At 44.1% G+C, this 23,204-nt stretch overlaps 1 protein-coding gene across 8 annotated transcripts in view; it reads left to right on the top strand.

The window, feature by feature from the left end:
* The window catches only part of nf1a (neurofibromin 1a), a 301,749-nt gene extending 278,901 nt beyond the window's left edge, over positions 1-22,848 (top strand). For 6 of the 8 annotated variants that reach the window (XM_085964806.1, XM_085964804.1, XM_085964802.1 and 3 more), the window contains 9 exons: positions 611-746; positions 1,949-2,106; positions 4,415-4,537; positions 5,852-5,979; positions 8,086-8,186; positions 9,324-9,466; positions 10,886-10,932; positions 11,768-11,984; positions 21,294-22,848. In XM_085964806.1, coding sequence (XP_085820932.1) covers positions 611-746; positions 1,949-2,106; positions 4,415-4,537; positions 5,852-5,979; positions 8,086-8,186; positions 9,324-9,466; positions 10,886-10,932; positions 11,768-11,984; positions 21,294-21,436 — 1,196 coding nt within the window. In that variant the 3' untranslated portion in view covers positions 21,437-22,848. Of the gene's footprint in view, positions 1-610; positions 747-1,948; positions 2,107-4,414; positions 4,538-5,851; positions 5,980-8,085; positions 8,187-9,323; positions 9,467-10,885; positions 10,933-11,767; positions 11,985-15,975; positions 16,030-21,293 lie in introns of all 8 variants that reach the window. The other 2 variants (XM_085964799.1, XM_085964798.1) reach the window with 1 other exon arrangement.
* The last annotated feature ends 356 nt before the right edge of the window (positions 22,849-23,204 follow it).

Below are 23,204 nucleotides of genomic sequence, written 5' to 3'. Positions count from 1 at the left end.
CTGCCACCGTCGAGCATGTTGGTCAAAAACAGCCAAAAGTTGGCCATCAAGTTGGAAGGACAGATGAAACCTGGTGTTCTAGCACCCCCAGTGGCTCAGTTGGTAAAGACAGCTGAGCCCCAGACTGTCCCAGATTTCAGTCCCAATCTGTGCTGAGTTAGTTTGCCCGGGCAGCGGTGAGTGGATAGATTGGGAGCGAAAAAATCAACAATCTGCTCCCCTCTGGATCCCTTGCTCGAAATTGGATGCACAGACCATCGCACGATCAGCTGAGTTGTGATCTACTCCAGCAGTCTAATAGCCTACCAGAGCTCACTGTTGTGAGTCTGATGCATGGAGAGTGACCACTTGGTGGAGGCACTAGAGGGGCAGCTGGTCTCCCTGGAGCTATCTCCAGTGCCATCAGGCGACAAGTGGAGAAGATTGCATTGCAGCTGGCGCTCCGGAGCCTCTAAAGGGGAATCGAGTATTCTAACAATGCTGCCTGTATTATTTTACCGATATTAGTCTCTGAAATAGTGATTCACAGGAACTGGTACCATCTTCACTGACTCTGATGCAGAGCAGACTTACTAAGCAAGTCGTTTAAAAAAGTGTTGTTTTTCCTCAGCCTTGCTGACCGTTTCAGAGGAGGTGAGGAGTCGATGCAGTCTGAAACACAGAAAGTCACTCTTGCTGTCTGATATTTCCATGGAGAATGTGCCAATGGATATATATTCCATGTACCATTCCGACCCAGGCTCCAGGTCTGTGTACCTTTTTTTTTTCTTTACTGTTTGCATTTTATCTTTTTCGCTGTGTTGATCTGTTGCCGACTTCTGGAAGTAACTGGCAAACATGATTCCCCATCTGTAAATGCAACTCCAAAAATAACTAGCCAGATTAACTCCTCCTAGTCTGTTTTTGTTTGAACTGTGAATTGAATCAAATGTAAATTCTCATTGCTGCCATAGTGTTAACTGATTTGTAAGGGGGAGAAAGGAGTAGAAGGTTATGCTGATGGGGTTAGATGAAGAGGGGTGGGAGGAGGCTCGTGTGGAGCATAAACACCGGCATGGACCTGCTGGGCTGAACGGCTTGTCTCTTAGCTGTACATTCCATGTAATTCCATGATGTTGGACAGGCAGTCTGATAGCACGGAGCTCTAGAGGCATAGGTGAGTGATGGGGAGGCGCAGCGTACATGTAGAAGCTGACCCTGTGCCTGCAGATGATGCCACTTCAGTTGCACTGCACTGTTGGGCTCAGCAACTCCTACCAACCAGTTCATCTGATGGTAAATATGGACGAAATAAAGGTATAAAGTTGGTTGATGTTTTTGCAGAGGCACACTGATGGGTGACCCTTGCTCTGTAACTCCAGATTAGGGAATTTTCAAGATGGAAGCAGTTTTACTGAGAAGCAACCCAAGACACAATGCGAGAGCACTAAATCTCCCTTGGAATTTGTAATACCACAACAAGTAAAATGGAACTATGTAAGGAACACACAAGCAAAAGACTGCGGATGCTGGAACTCTGTAATAAAAACAGAAAATGCTGGAAATACTCAGCAGGTCAGGCAGCATCTGTGGAGAGAGAAAGAGAGTTGACGTTTCAGGTTGATGACCTTTCATCAGGACTTCTCTATATAAAGAATACTTAGTTCCACATCTGCCAGATGAAAAATAGTCAGTGGGAAGGAATGGATTACCAAGTCTGAGTTTAGGCGCTCTTACCTTGCATTCAGGATCTGGGTCTCTGGGAAAAGCCGTACATGAACATTAAAGCTCACACATGAACTAGCTATCTTCACCGGTATCATATTTCACTCTTCTCCCCCATAATGCATCCTTGGTATAATACCAGAGGTTGTGTTGTCTTTCTGAAGCCTCTTCGCTGACAGGTTAAACTTTCTCCAACTGTGACCAAATGGAGTCTCACCCTTTTTTCCCTCCATTCTCTTCACAGAGCTTTAAGAGAAAGCCAGCCATGGGTTTCACCCAAGACCTCGGACAGATATTTGGCCGCTAATTACCCAACAATGGGGCAAATTAGCCCCAGGACGCGCAAGTCTATGAGTCTGGACATGGGGCAACCTTCGCAGGCCAACACCAAAAAGCTGCTAGGTAAGGAAGTACAGTAATGGTGCACAGCAGCTTAACGCTTGTCTGTCAATGGGCATTCCAGTCCTGCAATGTAATATGTAATGGGCTGTTTAAGCATTTGGGGTACACTTAACGGATTACATTTCTTTGCCAAAAAAAATTGTCGAAATTCATTGCATCCGTACCTCGGTGCATTTTCTCCAATGGGTAATTGAAAGGAAACCGAGAAAGAAAGTCATGTTGCCGCAGCCCCTTCTGTCCCTGCCCCCTTTGATACCATCTGGCTTTGAAGCTACCAACATTATGATAATTTTGGGAAACTGAGCTTAAGAAAGAACTTGCATTTCTTTCGCACCTTGTCACGTTTTATCAGGATGTCTCAAAGCACTTCGCAGCCAATGGTTTACTTTTTAAGTGCAGCCACTGTTGAAGGTGATGGCCATTTTGTGCGGAGCAGGGTCCTGCAACCAGTAATGAGTTGACTAAAGGATGGATTTTTTTTTTAATTTATGGTTAGAAGGCCAAGTTAACTGGGAGAATTCGCTGCTCCTCTTCAGAGTGCTGCGGGATCATTAACATCCACCTGCACAGCAAAACTTGACCAATTTAGCATTTTGCCAGGGCTGCCATGTTTAGCAGAGCTAGGCTGAGAGTCTTCAGCTGTGTGTTTGTGCCCATTTGCCCTCTCTGCTGTGGTTCAGTGCTTCGGGCGATGGGTTCACATTCCCTCTGACTTTGAGGGAGGCAAGGCTAGTTTGGAAAATACGGTTTAATTAGATTTACTTGGGGGGAAAAAACCCTCCTTTAACCATTTTTTCACCCACATGTATTTTTTTTCCCTGGGGTTTTCAATGACTGTGCAAGGCACTGAATCTCTTTGAAGATTGAATAAAAACAATGATGAAGTGATTTCTTCCTTACCTTGTTTCTCAGGTTAGTTAGCCCCATCAACAATCATTTAATAGGGAGTGAGCAGGGAGGAAAAACTCTGCGGATACTGGAAATCCGAAATATAAACAGAAAATGCTGGAAATACTCAGCAGATCAATTAATTTTGTTTTGTTGCCCAATTTAAGTTTTTTTTCCCCCAGATTTCCAGGCACCATTTTAACCGGATGGCTGGGTGGGTCAGCAGACAGGCGTCCTGCTCCTAATATTATCAGTGCCTTTCTTCTTCCGCCCCCTAGGAGAAGCACTCTTCTTCATTTCCCGACACCCTATGTTTCGGATGAACCCCTTCGATCAGTGCTCTCTTTTCTCCCCCCCCCCCCCCCCCCCCCCCCCCACTCCCCACCCAATGGTTGTCCAAAGCATGAATTTGCTTTCTACAGCTCTGTGGGTGCTATTCATTGCAGCAAACAAACACTGCTCAATCTTGCTGCCTTCACCTGTATTTCTCTGAAGATTGAGCTGCTCTGGCAAGTGCTCAGATCAGAGGAGTTAAAAGGATATGCTGATGGGATTAGATGAAGTAGGGTGGGAGGAGGCTCGTGTGGGGCATGATCACCGGCACGGACCAGTTGGGCCGAAGGGCCTGTTTCTGTATTGTAAATACTCTGACAATATTGCAGCCAAGGACAAAGGAGCCAGTCATGAAATTGAAGAAATTACTTTGCTGGGTTGAGCTCTCCTTTGTGAAAGCTCGTTCACCTTTAAACAAATTGATTTATTGCAGCACTGTATTGATCTGCTGGTAGAGGGATGAGATGCTGAATAGAACAGTTTCAGTAAAGGGGCAAGTATCTTGGTGAGGAGGGAGGGAAGGGATATCGGCCACCTAACCCACTGCTTCATATGTCTTGTCTTCCCTCAGAGCGATGCACTGCACCATGGGCCTTGGTCCTTCACCCAAGTTTCTCGGTTAACTTTTATTATACAATGAATTTCAGCGCAGCAGCCGCGACTACCGTGGAGTGCTGCTTTGACTTTCCCACCTCTCGGTTGAAGGAGGATTGTATTGTGGCAGGAAAGAAAGACTTGCATTTACTAGTGCCTTTCTCGACCTGAGGATGCCCCAAAGCGCTTTACTGCCAATGAATTACTTTTGAAGTGTAGACGCTGTTGTAATATAGGCAACACAGCAGCCGATTTGCGCACAGCAAGCTCCCACAAACAGCAAAGTGATCATGACCAGATAATCTGTTTTAGTGATGTTGATTGAGGGACAAATATTGGCCCCAGGACACCAGGGAGAACTCCCCTGCTCTTCTTAGGAAGGCCCTGAAATGTGTGTGCCTGTATCTTCATGTTATTGATGAGTGGGTTCTGTCACCTTGTGGCACGCTCCTGTGTTCAAATCTGAGCAGGTGATGAACATTGTGTTTTACAGGTACAAGGAAAAGTTTTGACCACTTGATTTCAGACAGCAAAGCACCAAAGAGACAGGAGATAGAATCAGGGATTACTACTCCACCCAAGATGAGGCGAGTGGCAGAGCACGATTTTGAGATGGGTAACTAGCCAAGCATTTTCATCTTTGTTTTATTTTTCTTTCATTTCTACACTATTTATGATTTCTCCCCCTCAGACTTGTGTTTAGTTCCATATAGTTCCTCAAAATGTAAACTAAACAGCCTTGTGTTTAATGACTTGACATACTATACAAAGTATGTTCTGACTTGCAATGCCTTGTGTTTTTGAGACTTTTACCCATTGGTATTGGCAATGGAGCCATATTGTGCACCCACTATCGGAATCGAGCACGCTCGGGTAGAGCATATTTGGAGAGTATGGTAATGCTCAATCGGCTCTGCTTCAGCCCTACTCTTTGAGCAACCCCTTCTACACCACTGTGGCACTTTGCCATTTCCCACATACTTTTACCTTGTTCCCCTACCCTTTTTTTTCCTCATTTGCCCATCTCTCTTGAAAGCATTAGCTCCTTGCAGGGGTGTAGTTGCCCTCCAGTATCTCACCCAACTGACCACTATTGATCTGTGAACCTGGACGGTGAACATTGGTGGGTTGTTTGAGCTTGTGGCGTTGCAGCCAAACATGATCCACCCTCAGCCAATGTCTGTCTGTCTACTTGTATGATTGTGCTGGATAGCAATCGGGAGCGGGAACCCTGACCGATGTTCCCCTCCCTAACCCAGGATCATTGAAACCATTCTATTGGCCCTACCGCACCTTGCCTAACTTGGCACAGACTGGGGATCAGACTTAATACAGGAAACTTTGTGCTATCCGGCACCGACGGGACCGAGCTGTTGCCGCTCCCTCTAAACTGCCGGACACTCCAGCGCTAATGTTGAAACATACGGAAGCTTTTGAGCTCCGTATCTGTCAACAAACCCTGTTGCTTAGCAACAGCTTCTAAACAGTCCACGCGTCTCTGTAGCTTAGCAACAGCTTCAGCGAGACCGAGCAGAGCTTGACTGTTGAGAGAAAAAAGCAATGAGAAGAAAAAAAACCTAACGAAACGGCTCCTGATTTTTGCCGGTGGCTCGAGCATTCCGGACAGTTAACCTCCGGATAACACACAGTTTCCTGTATCTTCCTAGTCTGAATGACTCAATTGCAGTGGATAAATTCACCTGGCGCATCATAAACTTGCATTGTTATCTTTATTTATTTTGGCTTACAACATGGAGAGGACTTTTTAATATCTCCACTGTAATTTAATTTCATATCTACACTTTGATGTAATTCTTAAGACACATCAAAGGACGGAGGAACCAGTTCATCTGACCTCACTCATTCTCAGTTACACGGTGTTGCTGTGATCAGTTCAATGCAATATCTGTTTCCACTTTTCCCAATTTAGAGACGCAGCGGATTTCTTCGCAGCAGCACCCACACCTGCGGAAGGTCTCAGTGTCCGAATCGAACGTGCTTCTGGATGAAGAGGTCCTCACCGACCCAAAGATCCAGGCTCTGCTGCTTACCGTGCTTGTACGTGTCACCTCCAGTTTAACATCAGATGTCTTTTTTTTGTTGTGTTTGTCTGGTCTGTGTGCCCATCCCATTGCTCTTGTTTAAATTTCCTACTTAGATTTGTTTTGTTTTTTGTAAAGCATAGTTGGAATAATTAAACCATGAAATAATAATATTCTCTTGCAGCACTTTCTGAGGGTGAGTGAAGGAAGTAACTTCAATCTTGTTATAGTTCATTCCTAACCCTGCACTCATTTATCCAATGTGGTTACGCTCTTAAACAGCATTGTTTTGCTTGTGCAAGCGGCAACTACTAAATGGTGTGCATGAGTGGGTTGGGGGAGAATTAACACTTTTTTTTTTTCCCCTTCCCACCCACCTGTAATTTACCTCTTCCTTTCCTTCCTGTGGAAGAAGCCTGCCTTCCACTTACTGTAGAACCTTAGAAATTACAGCAAAGTCTATTGAGTATCAACTGAAGCTAGCTACACTAGTCCCATTTGCCTGCCCTTTCTTACATCCTTTTATATTTCTTTTCAAATACTTACCCAGTTCACTTCAAAAGAAACTCCAGTATGATTTGGGCAGATGCAGTATAATGTGGATAAATGCGAGGTTATCCACTTTGGTGGCAAAAACAGGAAGGCAGATTATTATCTGAACAGCAATAGATTGGGAGAAGGGGAAGTGCAACAAGACCTAGGTGTCCTTGTGCACCAGCCGCTGAAGGTAAGCATGCAGGTGCAACAGGCGGTTAAGGAGGCAAATGGTATGTTGGCCTTCGTAGCAAGAGGGTTTGAGTACAGGAACAAGGATGTCTTGCTGCAGTTGTACAGGGCCTTGGTGAGACCACATCTTGAGTATTGTGTGCAGTTCTGGTCGCCTTATCTGAGGAAGGATGTTCTTGCCATGGAGGGAGTGCAGCAAAGATTCACCAGACTGATACCTGGGGTGGCAGGAATGACGTATGAGGAGAGATTGGGTCGATTGGGCTTATACTCACTGGAGTTTAGAAGAATGGGAGGGGATCTCATTGAAAGTTATAAAATTCTAACAGGACTAGACAGACTAGATGCAGGAAGGATGTTCCCGATGGCGGGAGAGTCCAGAACCAGTGGTCACAGTCTAAAGATAAGGGATAAGCCATTTAGGACTGAGATGAGGAGGAATTTCTTCACCCAGAGAGTGGTGAACCTGTGGAATTCTCTACCACAGGAGGCAGTTGAGGCCAATTCATTAAATATATTCAAGAAGGAATTAGATATATTTCTTAAGGCTAAAGGGATCAAGGGATATAGGGAGAAGGCAGGGACAGGGTACTGAGTTTGGATGATCAGCCATGATCTCATTGAATGGCGGAGCAGGCTCGAGGGGCTGAATGGCTTACTCCTGCTCCTATCTTCCATGTTGATTCTCTGCCTCAGTACCCATTTGAGGTAAAGCATTCCATGTTCTAATAACCCACTGTGTGGACAAATTTCTTCCAACTTCCCCCTTTATTCTAGTAATAATGCTGAGTCATTGCCCCCCCCTTGTTGCTCCCAAATTTTCATCATCTAGAAGCCCTCCGTCTTGAGTGAGGAGGGGAAGAAAGTAAAGGCTGATTTCTGACATGGGACAGTGTGAATTTTGGAAGACCTCCCATTTTTTTTTTGTACATGAGGGTCTTTAGTTTTTTGTGTGTGTGGTAGGGTGTCTTGCCTTTTGTGTATCTGAACAGCCTCCATTTTTGTATGTATAGGAGGGCCTGGCATTAGTACCAGGATAAAAAGTTGAGATTGGAACGTATTCTGGAGAAGATCTGTTGCTGTACTTGAGCATTTGTCTTTTGCTTCCCAACTCCGAGGTGTGAACAAGTGAATTTAGCACCTCGTAAGTTTCATTGCAATGCCTTGGAACAGAAAAAGATCCATCCTCAAAGCAAATTGCCGTGGGTTTCTGAACCAATAGTTTGAATATTGTGCATCATGTCACCGCCACCGAGTGGCTTGCATTGGAACTGCACCATTCTGTGTTTCTGGTGTTGAGCTGTCACTTCACAACACCGGTCGGTGTTTCTTTGTAAATCTGAAAAAATGTAGAGATCCATTCCAACCAACTAACGAGTTTGTGTTCTTCTCAAAGGCCACGTTGGTGAAACACACCACAGATGAGTTTGATCAGCGGATCTTGTACGAGTATTTAGCTGAAGCCAGCGTCGTCTTCCCTAAAGTGTTTCCAGTTGTGTAAGTTCCTCTTCCGATTGCATGTGCATCCTTCAAAGCCTGATGTCAATTGGGTCTTCGGTCAAAATTCAGATTTGCAAAGTTGAAATGAGCATTTGTGGTTTCTTGTTGAGCGTGTCCAGATGCCCCATTCGACCATGGGACTCGAGCTTCTCATTTCAGTAAGATGTTGCCATAAGGAACTAGTCTAATCAGTTGAGTTTAAAAAATGGAGACAGTCTTTGTCTCGCATGAGAACCTGCACCTTTAACAACCCAGTAAATCATTCAGCTTTCAGTGGAAATTTACCTTCACCAGGTGCTCTCTTTAAAGCCATCTTTAGGGCTTTATGGAAATAGTTTTCCTTTTACGTAATTAATGTAACAGAGGCAGCTGGATATCGGCCTGTCCTATTGTAGTACTATTGTCAGCTATGAAGTACCTCCTTCAAGCCTTTTCCTCTAAATCTGGGTGTTGTTCCAGCTACAGAACTCCACTCCCACCCTTGTCCCTTAATTGCTTCTTTGCTTACGAGGAGAGATTGCACAAATTAGGGTTGTATTCCCTAGATTTTAGAAGGTTAAGGGGTGATCTGATCGAAGTTTTCAAGATATTAAGGGGAACAGATAGGGTTGATCGAGAGAAACTATTTCCGCTGGTTGGGGATTCTAGGACTAGGGAGCACAGTCTAAAAATTAGAGCCAGACCTTTCAGGAGTGAAATTAGGAAACACTTCTACACACAAAGGGTGGTAGAAGTTTGGAACTCTCTTCCACAAATGGCAGTTGCTACTAGAACAATTGTTAATTTTGAATCTGAGATTGAAAGCTTTTTGTTAACCAAAGGTATTAAGGGATATGGGGCAAAAGTTGGGTATATGGAGTTAGATCGCAGATCATCTGTGATTTCGTTAAATGGCGGAACAGGCTCGAGGGGCTGAATGGCCGACTTCTGTTCCTGTGCTTCCTATTTTACATTCACACATTACAGCAATAACACAATTCTCAATCTTATATTTGGTATGGAGAGGGTGTAACAGACTTGGATTTCCACAAGGACATTTCATGAAGTGAACGGTTCAGTAATGATTTTCAAGATGGTTGGGAATTTTTGACTCCGTTAACAGATCTTATTGTGTGCTTTCTTTGTGAAACCTAGGCACAATTTACTGGACTCAAAGATTAATACCTTGCTGTCACTGTGCCAAGACCCCAATCTGTTAAATCCAATCCATGGGATTGTGCAGAGTGTAGTGTACCATGAAGAGTCACCGCCACAGTACCAGCCGTCATATTTACAGAGTAAGTGCACTTTCCAACTGCAGTTTTTTAATAAATGGTTTCATTTTCAATGGGGAATGAGAAGAGAGGCTGGTGCAGTTAGTATTAACACAATGGGACAGATTTTTCTGTCAAAAACAACTGTGAGGCAAATGGCACTCGCCGTTATTTCTGCATAAATGGTATAGCAACTTCAGCCGAGGAAGTCTGATTGATTAAGGAGCTACACAGGACCTGTTCACTCGGGTCCCAGATGCCCTGTTACCCCCTCGCTGCACCGTTATCAGCTCGCACTTTCAGCAACTTAACAGGCAAAAACGCTTTGAGCTGAAGGGTGCAGGGGCAAGTCTAACTAACGTCAAACTCGGTTGGATGCTCTGCTACAGCAAAATCTGGCCCAGTGTCATTTCACCTCCCGGACCTGGAATCAAACCCAGCCCAGTCTAATCGGATGACCGTCTCATCTCTGTTAAGTGCAAGGAAGGGTCTTGGTCGAAATTAGGCTGTGGGGCCCGTAGAACCAAACTGATCCGAATTCCGAGCCGGAAGGAATTGGAGTATTGAAATGGGCGAAGCTCGCCCTGATGCCGCAAGGATTCTCCAGGAAAGCTGGAGGCTTTCAGTTGGATCAGCAGGGAGCTTACCAGTGAAGAAAGGCTTTGGGGGAGGGTATTGAGCCTTCCTTGGGAGAGCAGCTTAAGCTGGTAACATACAAACATTTTTTTGTGGGCTAAACCACAGCTCGGCCGTAGATCTTCTCAATTTCAAGACCCAGCTCAGAAATGGAGGAACAGAGCCCAAGAACATAATGTGCATTGGATCACTTTTTGTGTGAGCCTTATTAAACCACCATTAGTGTTTGTCTCATTTATTGCAAAATGACCAATTGAAAAAATAAAACCAAGCAAAATAGAACTACAAAAATTTACCTGATTTATGGTATTCGTGGTGTAACTGAAGTATGTTCCTTGAAGTTAGCCTGAATCAGGCGGAACATTGTTGTACGATAGCAAAATACTGCAGATGCTGGAAATCCGTATTTACAACAGAAAACGCTGGAAAAACTCAGCAGGCCAGGCAACATCCGTGGAGAGAGAAATAGAGTCAACGTTTCAGGTCAAAACCCTTTGTCAAGACTGAAAAAGCACAGGAAATGAAACACATTAAAAGGCCAGTTTGGAGGCTGGGAGAGAACAAAAGAGAAGTGAAGAGACATTAAGAGGTATTCAAAACCAGACGAGATGGTGATAGGACTAGTGGAGACAAAATGGAAGTTTTTCGGAACGTTGTAACTCCTCGGAGGTAATGAGGTATCGCCGAGTGCTCTAATCTGGGATATAGTTTGGTTATTGAGTTTTTTTTTTCCAAATTGTTCAGACTTTTATTATCATTCTCTTGTCTTTCTCCGCACCCCCGCCCCCCCCCCCCCCCCCATTTCAGGTTTTGGTTTCAATGGACTGTGGCGATTTGCAGGATCTTTTTCTAAGGTGAGACTGAAACTGTTTTTGAAGCATTTTGTGTTTTTATTTTTTGTCTTTACATTATGCAGCATGTTTAAGCCAAAATGTTAGGTTTGACAAACTAATACAACAGCTAGTTCTGTTCATCGTTTTCAGTGTGGCTGAGATGGTTTTTGAAGAAATATTTAGTTTAAATAAATATTTTGTTGAAAGACAGACTTGAATTTAGATATTGTCTTTCACGACTTCAGGATGTCCCAAAGCGCTTCACATCCAACGAAGTACTTTTGAAGTGTGGTCGCTGTTGTAGGAAACGCAGCAGCCAATTTGCGCCCAGCAAGATCCCACAAACACCAATGTAATCATGACCAGACAATCTGTTTTAATGATGTTGGTTAGCATCATGTTGTGCATTTCGCTCAATTTGTTCTGTAGCCGTCCCCAGTTAACGTGGTTCCCTGGAGTCAATGGCTCTGTATCGGCTGGTTCAGAATCGTCCCCTCCCCTCCCCAAACCCACCTCCCCTCTCATTGCTTTCATTGGAGCTGCTTCGGGGTGTCTCCCCATCAATGACATCACCAGGGTAGCCTAGAGGCGAGGAGACTTGACGCAATGGGTCTTCATTGAGGTCCAGGAGTTCCAGTTTCTTTTTAAAACTCTGAATGTTTTTATCTCTCATTTCCCCCAATATACAACGGAGGAATTACTTTAACCGAACAGTACAACCCCTGTAGACTTTCTCTTGCCCTTTAAATCTTTGTGTGTGTGTGAATTTTTTGCTTACTTTTTAAAAAATGTTAATTGCACCCTTGGATCATTTTAACTTGTAAATCATTTCTAAAATGTTTATCCTGTTGGACAGCAAACTCAGATCCCAGACTACGCGGAGCTGATTGTGAAGTTTCTGGATGCATTAATTGACACGTACTTGCCTGGAATAGATGAAGAATCTGCTGAGGAGTCTCTGCGCACACCAACCTCCCCCTACCCGCCCCCTGTCCAAAGCCAGCTTAGCATTACTGCCAACTTAAACCTCTCCAATTCCATGACCTCACTGGCAACCACCCAGCATTCCCCAGGTGAGCAAAGTTCTCTTCTGTTGATCACACAAGCATGCCTTTTGAATTGATCGCTTGAATCCTGGTACATCAGCAGTCAGGCTCTGTCTTTAATATCAATCGCAAGGACTTTCTATTCACAACTTCTAGTGCGACCTGTAGGTGGTGCCCTTTAAGTATCTCTCCTCCCGAGAAATCTGCAGCCTAAACTGGTTATGTACGGGCATGTGCAGTCTGTGTGATGGGGAGAATACACACTGTGGGTCCGCTGTAACCTTGAAACTGGCTTTGATGCAAATGTTTCCATTTTTTGTCAACTGCTGATTGTTGCTGCGTTCCACTTATATAAATTGTGTACACCGTTTTAAGTATCATTTTTTTTCTGTCTTGATAGTTTAACTACTGGTGAAATTCAAATGCCAGGGTGATAATTCTCTTCCTATTGATACCTAATTAACCCTTCTTACTCAGAACACCGCTGAAGTGTTGCGAAAAGATGTTGCGTTTAAAGTCCATTAGTTTTAAATTATTAAATTATCCAACTAGATTTGCACGCATGGGTCCAGGAAGGGGCTGTTTTCAGAACGGAGCATCATTTTTAACCTGAGCCTGCAGCGTGAACTCTCGCCTGGAACGACTGAGGGATGTGTCCCACGTCCTAATTAATTTAAATTTGGCAAATTTGGGGGGGAAGGAGATTCAAATTAGCCCAAATTAGATTCAGAAGCAACGTGCCCATCGGTCATCAGAAGCTGGCCTCTGTCTCTCTAATTTGCAGCTGTTTTTAAAACACAATTAAGCTAATATCATAGCTTTGTCGGCATGTTTTAATTTAGCGTTGTATTTAATTTTTGTTGTGTGCCTCTGTCCCTTTTGATTGTTATGCATGCACTGAATTTTTTTTCTCATTTTGCTTCCCATTTCTCCCTCCCTCATCTCTTCTGGGCATGTGCTGCTGTCATTGTGACTAGTGTGCAGACAATCCCCAACATTGCCCCACTTGAGGTCCTCTGCTGGTGAAAATACCTGGTACAGATGAAAACTATAGTGCGGGCAATCCATAATGCCCTAAATGGCCTATAGTTTCTAATTGGTGACAATTGTTGATTTTAGTTAGAAAAAGCTTCATTGTAGTACGGATTTGTAGTTGTGTGTATTGTAGATGCCTAGTGTTATGTTATCTTACAAACAAATGGAACCTCACTGTTAGGGGCACGGTAGCATGGTGGTTATATTCCTGGACTACTAATCCAGAGACCCGGACTAATGATCCCGGGACATGAATTCAAATCCCACCACGGCAGCCGGGGAATTTAAATTCAATTAAATAAATCTGGAATTAAAAATCTGAATGTAATGGTGACCATGAAACTACCGGATTGTTGTAAAAACCCATCTGGTTCACTTAATGTCCTTTAGGGAAGGAAATCTGCTGCCTTTACCCGGTCTGGCCTACATGTGACTCCAGACCCACTGCCCTCTGAAATGGGCCTAGCAAGCCACTCAGTTGTGTAAGGTGGATCACCACCACCTTCTCGAGGGCAATAAATGCGACGCCCACATGCCGTGAATGAATAAAAAAAAAAAATCATCATCCCTACCCCAAGTCCAAATCTCTCTTGTTATCTGTTTCGCATAGACTTGGGTGGGTTTTTTGCCCCTTGTGAGCACTGCCAAAGGTCCTTTTTAAAGTTGTACCTATTTAGGAAAAGAAGTCTGCTTTCTGTTGGCTCATTGCGTAGGCCGCCACCTTGTGTGGCACTGAGACAGAGCTGGAAAATACCAGATTTGGTTTCCAGTTTTGTGCTGAGGTAGGTTACTCACTTGGGTGAGTAGTCAACGCACTCGAATGCACTGCCTTCAAAGAGTGGTGGAAGCAGATTCCATAGTAACTTTCAAAATATATACTTGAAGGGTTAACAAATTGCAGGGCTACGGGCCAAGAGCGGGGGAGTGGGACTAATTTCAAAGAGCAGGCACGAAGGGCCGAATGGCCTCCTCCTGTGCTGTATCAATCTATGATGCAGCGCCCTGAATGTGGGAGTGAAAAAAAATCATCCAGGGCACATGTCTGCCACCTAGTGGACTCTGCTGAAAAGTGCGCAGTTAAGGACCGAATTGGGCTCAGCTTTGCAATCGGTGATTGAATATTCAGCGCCCCCTGGTGAGGTGGAGGAGGAAGTTGTTGAGGGTTGGGCGGGTGGTGATCATTTAGTTTGGAGAAAAACAAAAAATTGAGGTATGCAAACTGGGCTGCTCCCACGCGTCTACAGCAATGTTACAGATGGTACCAGACGGATTTTCCACAACTGCCTAGATGGTGCGCATTGAGCTGCGTGATCCTGTGTTGCTGGTCACTGATCACCTCCACATTGATGGAGTGGAACTCACGAAAGCTGTGGCCTTGTGTGCAGAGTCTAGAAGGACACGTGGGTGCCATCAGTAATGCCTTGGAACTTGAGAATCTACAATGCAGAACAATTACAGGGCCCTCTCCATCTGTTGCTGGTATTCCATGGCGACAATCAGACAGGTTTTTGCCTTCAGCACATTGGAGTATTAATACCCATTTATGGTTTAAATATGAAGCCTTTCAATTTCCCTAATGGCCTGGTGGATAAAGCTCCAACCAGTATAGTAGCCGACCAGAAGGTTGAACTTTTCATTTCTACTCTGCAATATCACCCACCTCCACTGGTATCCCACCCCCACTGCTTTTTGTTACCTCCAGGCTCACTCTTTCCCAATGATGTCCTTGCCGGCCTCTCAAGTTCTGCCCTACATGTAAATAGTGTACCCTGAGCCAAGCATAGCCTATCATTAAAAAAAAATAGTATCATACAGCACTGATGGAGGCCATTCAGCCCATCGCCCCTGTGCCGGCTCTTTGAAAGAGCTTATCCAATTCTTCCCACTCCCCTGTAAATTTTTTCTGTTCGAGTATATATCCAATTCCCTTTTAAAAGTTACTGTTGAATCTGCTTCCACCACCCTTTCAGGCAGTGCATTTTTCACCAGGATCTAACTAGCATGTTATTGCAGGAAACCCCCTCCTTCAGAGGTGCTGTCTGCTGACCCACAGTTCTTACTACAGCAGGTAATATGAGCAACTTTCAAGTGTGGTCACAAAGGTCAATTCATTTAGTCTTAAATGGGTATTTTCACTGGATTTTGATCTGCCTGTGGCTTAATAGTTAGTCGCCATTTAAATCCTAAATAAGAACATAAGAATTAGGAGCAGGAGTAGGCCATTTGGCCCCTCGAGCCTGCTCTGCCATTCAATAAGGTCATGGACGATCTTCAACCTCAGCCTCACTTTCCCGCCCGATCCCCAAATAGCTTGATTCCACTGGAGCCCAAAAATCTATCGATCTCCGCCTTGAATACACTCAACAACCGAGTATCCACAGCCCTTTGGAGCAGAGAATTCCAACCCTCTGAGTGAAGAAATTCCTCCTCATCTCAGTCTTAAATGGCTGACTTATTATCCTGAGACTGTGACCCCTGGTGCTAGACTCTCCAGCCAGGGGGAAACAACCTCTCAGCATCTACCTTGTCAGTCCCCCTCAGAATCTTGTATGTTTCGATGCGATCACCCCTCATTCTTCTAAACCCCAGAGAGTATAGGCTCAATCTAGAATGAGAATGCTCAACCAATTAAATTGCACAGAGGACACAAACCTCGCTCTGAAGTAACTATGTCCAATATGTTTTCTCAAATCCTCGCTGGAGCAAAGAAATACACTTCCTAAATACAGAGCATGGGCCGATTATAATACCTCCGTTCATGCTGACAGTTTGTAACTTCACATCAAGTGCCCTTTGTTCTTCAACCCACTTGTCCCAAACACAAAGCAATGCTAATCTTCAATGGATCAGCAGGTTTAACTAGATCTATTATGGGTTGGTCCGCGGTGTAAAAGGGATGTGACATTTTAAATGTTTGTCCAAAATATTCTTTCATTCTCATCACCATTCGCTTTTCTTTCTCTCTCGCCTTGTTTCCGTGAAGCTTCTCTACCTTGCTCTAAATCAGCAGTTTTCATGCAGACACACTATTGCAAAGGTACTTTTTTTTAAATTTTTGTGTGAAGTACTGCCATTTATTAACATAGGCCATCCTTTAGGATAAGATTGCCTAAGTTGTAATTCCAGTATGCCAGTTGAGTGGAGGAGTGATTTGGGGGGAACCTAAACCCCACTTAAGCTTGTCATTTTTTTTTTTCTTTCTCCTCTGAATCGAGTCTGCTTTGTAACCAGATTAGAAGCCTGTGTAAAAATGAGCTACCTCAAAGGTTAAAGTGAGTATTCCGCCATCAGAGCCAGTTACACAGGATCAGGGCCAACTCCAACACGGTATTTTTCAAAAGCGAAATACTGCGTATGCTGGAAGTCTGAAATAAAACAGAAAATGCTGGAAACACTCAGCCGGTCAGGCAGTATCTGTGGAGAGAGAAACAGAGTTAATGTTTCATCTCCACAGATGCTGCCTGACCGGCTAAATATTTCCAACATTTTATAGCTATTTTTCAATCATTTTTTCTCCCTCCAATTTGGTTTTGTTGAAACAGCAACTGCTAAACAGAAGCTACATACCTCTCAACCTGCAGAGGTGGGTGGGGTGGGGAACGAGTCAAAATCAGCAATACAAACCAAATTATTATTCAAATAAATAACCCAATATTTGCATTTTTAAACTAGTTATATGCTTTTTAATGTATTGTAATTTCCTCAAATCCAGCTTCAGTTTGCTGTGTGTTTAACTTGTTTGCTCCCCAGCACTTTTGTCTGGAGGCCGTGTCGGCGATTAATGCCTTATTATAATTTTAATTCTATGCAGTTCATGCTTTAAACTATGTAGCATCGAAATATAGTAAACTGTTAATCTTTCTGATTAAATATGTGCGGGGGGGGGAGGGGTGCGTTGGCACGAGTGGTATAAATTCACCACATCCCATAATACTTCAGGCTGCAACTCCAAAAGAAAGTCTTCACGGTTACAATCGTCCCGGGAACATTTTTAAACTTCAGGATTGGAGTATAGGAAGTAAGATGGAGGACTGCACCATAATACAGGAAGACGTAAACAGGCTTGCAGAGTGGGTGGATAAATGGCAAATGAAATTCAGTATAGCAAAGTGTGAGTGGTTCATTTTGGTAGGAGGAATAAGGAGGCCACTTATTCCTTGGATGTTAAACTGAATGGGGTAGAGAAGCAAGGAGATCTGGGAATAAAGATACGTAAATTACTAAAGTTAGCAACGCACATTGATAAGGCCATAAAAATTGCCAAGTATTGGGGTTCATTTCTAAAGGAATCGAATACAGAAGCGGGGAAGTAATAAGTTTATGTACACTTGGAGTACTGTGTGCAGTTACGGTCTCCACACTACAAAAAGGATATTGAAGCACTGGAGAGAGTGGGGGAAAGATTTACGAGGATGTTACCAGAATTGAGAGAGTGCAGCTATCGGGAAAGATTGAGCAGGGGAGCCCAGAACAAGGGGGGCATAATCTTAAAATTAGAGCTAGGCTGTTGAGGGGGTGATCAGGAAGCACTTCTTCACACACCGGGTAGTGGAGATCTGGAACTCCCCCAAAAGGCTGGAGTCTGGGGGTCAATTGAAAATTTCAAAACTGAGATTGATAGATTTTTGTTAGCAAAGGATATGAAGAGATGCAAAGCCAAGGCGGGTAGATGGGGTTAAGATATAGATCAGCTGTGATCTAATTGAATGGCGGAACGGGCTCGAGGGGCTGAATGGCCGCCTCCTGTTCCTATGCAAGAGGAGACCTGATCGAGGTCTGTAAAATTATGGAGGAGTTTGATGGAATGGCTGTGGTGAAACTGTTCCCACTTGTGGGTGTATCCTGAACAAGGGGACACGACTACAAGATTGCATCTAACTGACCAAATAATGAATTCAGGAGGAACTCCTTTACACAGAAAGTGGTGAGAATGTGTAACTCGCTACCACGTGGAGTGGCTGAAACAGACAAGCATTGCTGCATTCAGGGGGAGGCTTGTTGCGTACATGAGGGAGAAAGGACTAGAGGGGGGACAGGGTGGGGGAGGTAATTCGAGTGGGGGAAATATACATGGCGCATAAACATTGGCAAAGACCATTGGGGCCAAATGGCCAGTTTCCATGCTTTAGATTCTATGTAATTGTGGCTCGAGACTGACTGTGCCGTTGAAGTTAAGTACAATAGTCAGAAAAATGGAAAATGTAGCAAAACTAATTGTTTTATAAAAACAAACTGCTAAATATAAGCAGGAATACTAATGTAAAATAGCTTTTACTGTCACTATTTCAAACTACTGTTCCAAATGTTTTATAAAAAAAAAAAAAAAATAAGCAGTTAGAATAAAATGTCATTGGTAGTGTACATCATACATATATAATATATATATTAAAAAAGTCTGTCTGTCTGTCTGTCTGCTATACACTCAAAAGTTATAGAGCGTACCTACACATGTTATATCAAAAGAAAGCTGATGACCAGGGGAGTGTCATAGGCGTATTTACTTTTTGGTCAGACAAAAATTGTTCCGACAGTATACAAAAAAAGTTCAAAAATCCGCTCATTAGCGGTTGACCAATCCTACTGCTCATTAGCGTTGAGTGACGTGATGGTTGACCAATCCTACAGTTCAGTGACGTGATGGTTGACCAATCCTACAGTTCAGTGACCTGATAGTTGACCAATCGGTGCGTCACGGGCGGGACCTAATCCTGCAGCCTCCTGAAACTTCGCCGCCATTTTTTCCCCTGCTTTTCCTCAACTGCATCGGCCAGCCGGAGCGGGAGGTGAGTTGGGGTCACTCGGGCCGGGCCTCACAGCCGCTTGGCCCGAGACACAAAGCGGGGGAGTGGCAGTGGCCGGCCTTCAACCGCGCGGCCCGAGACACACAGCGGGGCAGCGGCCGGCCGTCAACCGCGCGGCCCTCTAAACTGCCTTGGCAACGCCGGGCCCCCCCTGCTAGTGTTTTATAAATTTGCATGGATATCACTATATGCCTACTGATGTGGCTGCCATTGAGTTTTTCATGCTCATGAATGAGCTCCTTACACTCACTCTACACTCGCTACTTCCACTTTCCACTGCCCCTTGCCCTCCCGTTCGCCCTCGCTTGCTTGCTTGCTTGCTCGCTCGCCCTCACCCGCCCCCAAAACATGGGTGTACAGGAACAGTCGGCACAATTCCATGTTTGATTCTGGGCTCTATGCCAACTCCAGATAGGCTAAACAGGGATTCTGTGTTGTCTTGGTGTCATTTTAATATTTTAGCAGTTGAACTGAGAGCCACCATCTGTTCTCGAGTCATTGCATTATCAGCCAGTTGTTTTGGTGATACTCGGGAAGCTAATTTTGTGTTGCCATAATAACTAAAGTCGTCTCATAAGAGTTCTGTGAGTTTCCTTTTTCTAGTTGCCTTATACTTGCCCTCTCTGCATGATGGGGTGTATATTCCAATGGGTTGGCAGCTCTTAAGAATTTGATGTGCAAAAAATATATCCCACCGCCACAAAATAGTGGGCCTAAATATAGGCAGTTTACAAAAATATCAAATTTTCTATCTAAGTAACCACTTTATTTGATTTGTTTACAGCAACTCTCTTCGCATTAATCTATTAAGAGTTGCTGTCAGGAATCTGTTTATTATAAACCCGGTGACTGGGTTTGCAAAGCTTTTATGTTAAAATCATTAACTTATTCAATGTCAGCGGATCTCAGCAAGGGCACCAATTGAGGGGCTACAATTGGCCTCTTGGCTAGTCAAGGGAAAAATCAGCCCGTGTTCTTCGCCCCTGGTCACTATTTAGTGACCCTTGCTGAAAAATTGTGTGGGGGAACATTGTGACCAGATGATATACGATGCCCTCCGCAGTCGAATACCTTGCCACCCTTCACTGTCTGCGCTCATGCACGAATAAGGTTGAGCGCAGTCTGTCACTTTCACACAGTGAAGTCCAGAAGCGGTACAGGCTGGCGTGTGTTTCAGTGATTCATGCTCCCGTCTTGCTATTTATTTTTTGATGTACAAAAGTCAGTGGTCTCTTCAGCTTTCTTTTCGAAATTCAAAACTGCAAGAAAATCCAGGTAGCCAATACCAAGTGTGCTTGAGTTAAGTGGCAGAGGGTTTCTGGCATGTGAGGAACCCGACTGATGCAAGTCGTCACCTTCATGAGAAAGTCGGGGGGGGGGGGGCGGAAGGAAACTGGCAAAGAAAACATTGGCCGTGTGGACTCGTTACAACTCAGAATCCACAGTATTTTGCTATTGTATCAGAATTAAGGCTGTTTGAACTTCATACCAACCCCGCGCAATTAAATGAAATAATGCTGTCACTGGGATGCAGTTACATTCTGAAGGCAAATGGTATGTTGGCCTTCATAGCGAGAGGGTTTGAGTACAGGAACAAGGATGTCTTGCTGCAGTTGTACAGGGCCTTGGTGAGACCACACCTTGAGTATTGTGTGCAGTTTTGGTCGCCTTATCTGAGGAAGGATGTTCTTGCCATGGAGGGAGTGCAGCGAAGATTCACCAGGCTGATACCTGGGATGGCAGGAATGACGTATGAGGAGAGATTGGGTCGATTGGGCTTATACTCGCTGGAGTTTAGAAGAATGAGAGGGGATCTCATTGAAACTTATAAAATTCTAACAGGACTAGACAGACTAGATGCAGGAAGGATGTTCCCAATGGCAGGGGAGTCCAGAACCAGGGGTCACAGTCTAAGGATAAGGGGTAAGCCATTTAGGACAGAGATGAGGAGGAATTTCTTCACCCAGAGAGTGGTGAACCTGTGGGATTCTCTACCACAAAAGGCAGTAGAGGCCAATTCATTAAATATATTCAAGAAGGAGTTGGATATATTTCTCAAGGCTAAAGGGATCAAGGGGTATGGGGAGAAAGCAGGGACCGGGTACTGAATTTGGATGATCAGCCATGATCGCATTGAATGGCGGAGCAGGCTCGAGGGGCCGAATAGCCTACTCCTGCTCTTACCTTCTATGTTTTCTATGTCCCAGTGTGTTTGTAAACAGACACTTGTTCTGTCGTGTCTTGCAATGTGATCATAGATGACGTGTCCTGCTGATCTTGCTCTGTGTGGGGCGGGGGGGAGAGCACGAGTATAGCTAAAATATCCCCGGGGTGAATTGTCCACAATTGACGGCCAGTCTTGTCGCTGTTATCTTTGGTACTGCGACGAGCCTCGGACTGTCCTGTGCCTGACAAATTTTGCGGCGCTTTTTTTCCCCAAATACCCTGAATGTTTTCTAAGTGAGTAACTTTTACTGTTTACATTTCCGCGACTTTATAGGAATCGACAAGGAGAACGTGGAGCTTTCGCCGACGTCGGGACACGCCAACAGCGGCCGAATCCGTCACGGGTCCGCAAGCCAAGTGCAGAAACAGCGCAGCGCCGGCAGCTTCAAGCGCCCCAGCATTAAAAAGATTGTGTGAGGTGTTTCTGTGACTGACCCATCCAGTCTCGCTGGGCTTCGCCCAGGTGAACACCACCCCCACCCCCCTCCTCGCCCCACCCCACCAAAAAAAAGTTTCTGTTCCCGTCACACCAGACGTACGCTGCCTGGCGATTAACAGCCGAAGATCGCCCTGCGACCACTTCTTTGTTTCCTTTTCTTTCACGCAGCCAGTATTTTCTGCAGAGTTTCGAGAATATTGTTCCTAGTTCACAGGACATGAAGTTCCAAAAGGAAGAAGAATTTTTCTTTTGTTATCTGTCATCTTTATTTGGGGTGGGTGGTGGTCGGGGGGTGGGATAAAAAGGCACTGAAATTCTTATCAACACTGTAATAGCTGTCAAAACATGGAAGCCATTAATTGCAGAAAGGATGGTTCTACCTTATTTGCCTTTGATATGATGATGAAAAGTGCTTAAAGTACCTTTTACTGTTTGTGCACTTTTCAGCGATCAACAAAAGTGGCTTAATGGGTAGGAATTAATCATGTCCGTTGGTGATTTTTGCTTTGAGGAGAACTCCCTGTGTTTCGGAAAAGAAACCTTTAAGCTGTAGGTACAGTAACCAACCACCATGTTTAAAGCACATTTAACACACAGAAGTTAAGTCCATTGCAGCAATCATAGAAAATGTACATAACCATTGCATTTATTTTACTGATTCCGCAAATAACAAAGACTTTGTCTTTTTTTTTATATTTGTTTACAGTCCTGGAAAAACTATGAATTAAAAATATGATATGCAAGAACTTTGCCAAAATAGATAATTATCACAACAAAAAAAAACTTAGTATTAAATTTGTGGTATTCAGCAAATGTGACTCCTTTAGGGACGATTGTGTAGCTGCCATTATGTCACAAAAAATGAAACAGCAAACAATATCTTGTGCAATTAACAAAACGTTTCAGTGTGGTCTTAAGAATGGTGCCCTAGAGACGATACTGTTCACAGTCGAATGCTGATGAACCCAGGACAGCTGACCGGAGACGAATATCACTGTCTTGGATTTAGTTTCTAGGTCGCACTCTCACACACACACACACCCACATACACACCCCACACACGTGCACATGATTTAAAAATCAAAGGTGTTTTCTCTCAGTCAATGTTATGCAACAGACCCTACTGCAAGAAGTCACTGCTAATGTTGGCCACAGATTTTTTTTAAACTGCAGTACGTTCATCTGTAAATAGTTTTTGTGTAAAATTGACAAAGGTATATTTACTACTCTGTAAATACATGTGATGATATATTGTATTATTTTGCTTTTTGTAAAGCAGTTAGTTGCTGTACATGTATAACATAATGAAATTTGATTATTCTAGTGTCAGTAATGTTAACCTCTCTTCCCTTCCGTTGCATTTTATGTCATTAAAAGAGACAAAGAAAAACGCTGTGTATTATTGCTTACAGGTCTCGACAGTCACAATACTTCAGAGAAAAAATGCCATTCTCCCATAGCCAAATCCCATTACTACCTATTGTAAGAATATTGAGCCAGCACAGGAAGCCAGTGACATGATGCAGTTTAAACTGCTTCGTCGCCGCCTTCCGTATGGCAGTAGCAAAGCAAATCAAATGTCAAAAGCTAAGTCGGATATCCAGTCCAAAGGTTCCGGTGTAACAGTGTGGATATCTTGTCGGCTGCCTGCGAGTTTCCTCTGAGGGCAGTGCTCAATGATGTGCTCCAGGGTCTGATTTGGAGCTCCACAGTTACATGATGGGGATGCTTTCATCTTCAATCTAT

The sequence above is a fragment of the Somniosus microcephalus genome, chromosome 22 (assembly GCF_052327205.1).
Source record: "Somniosus microcephalus isolate GS21.2 chromosome 22, FLI_Smic_1.0, whole genome shotgun sequence".
NCBI classification, from domain to species: Eukaryota; Metazoa; Chordata; class Chondrichthyes; order Squaliformes; family Somniosidae; genus Somniosus; species Somniosus microcephalus.
This window is presented reverse-complemented; position numbering and strand designations above follow the sequence as displayed.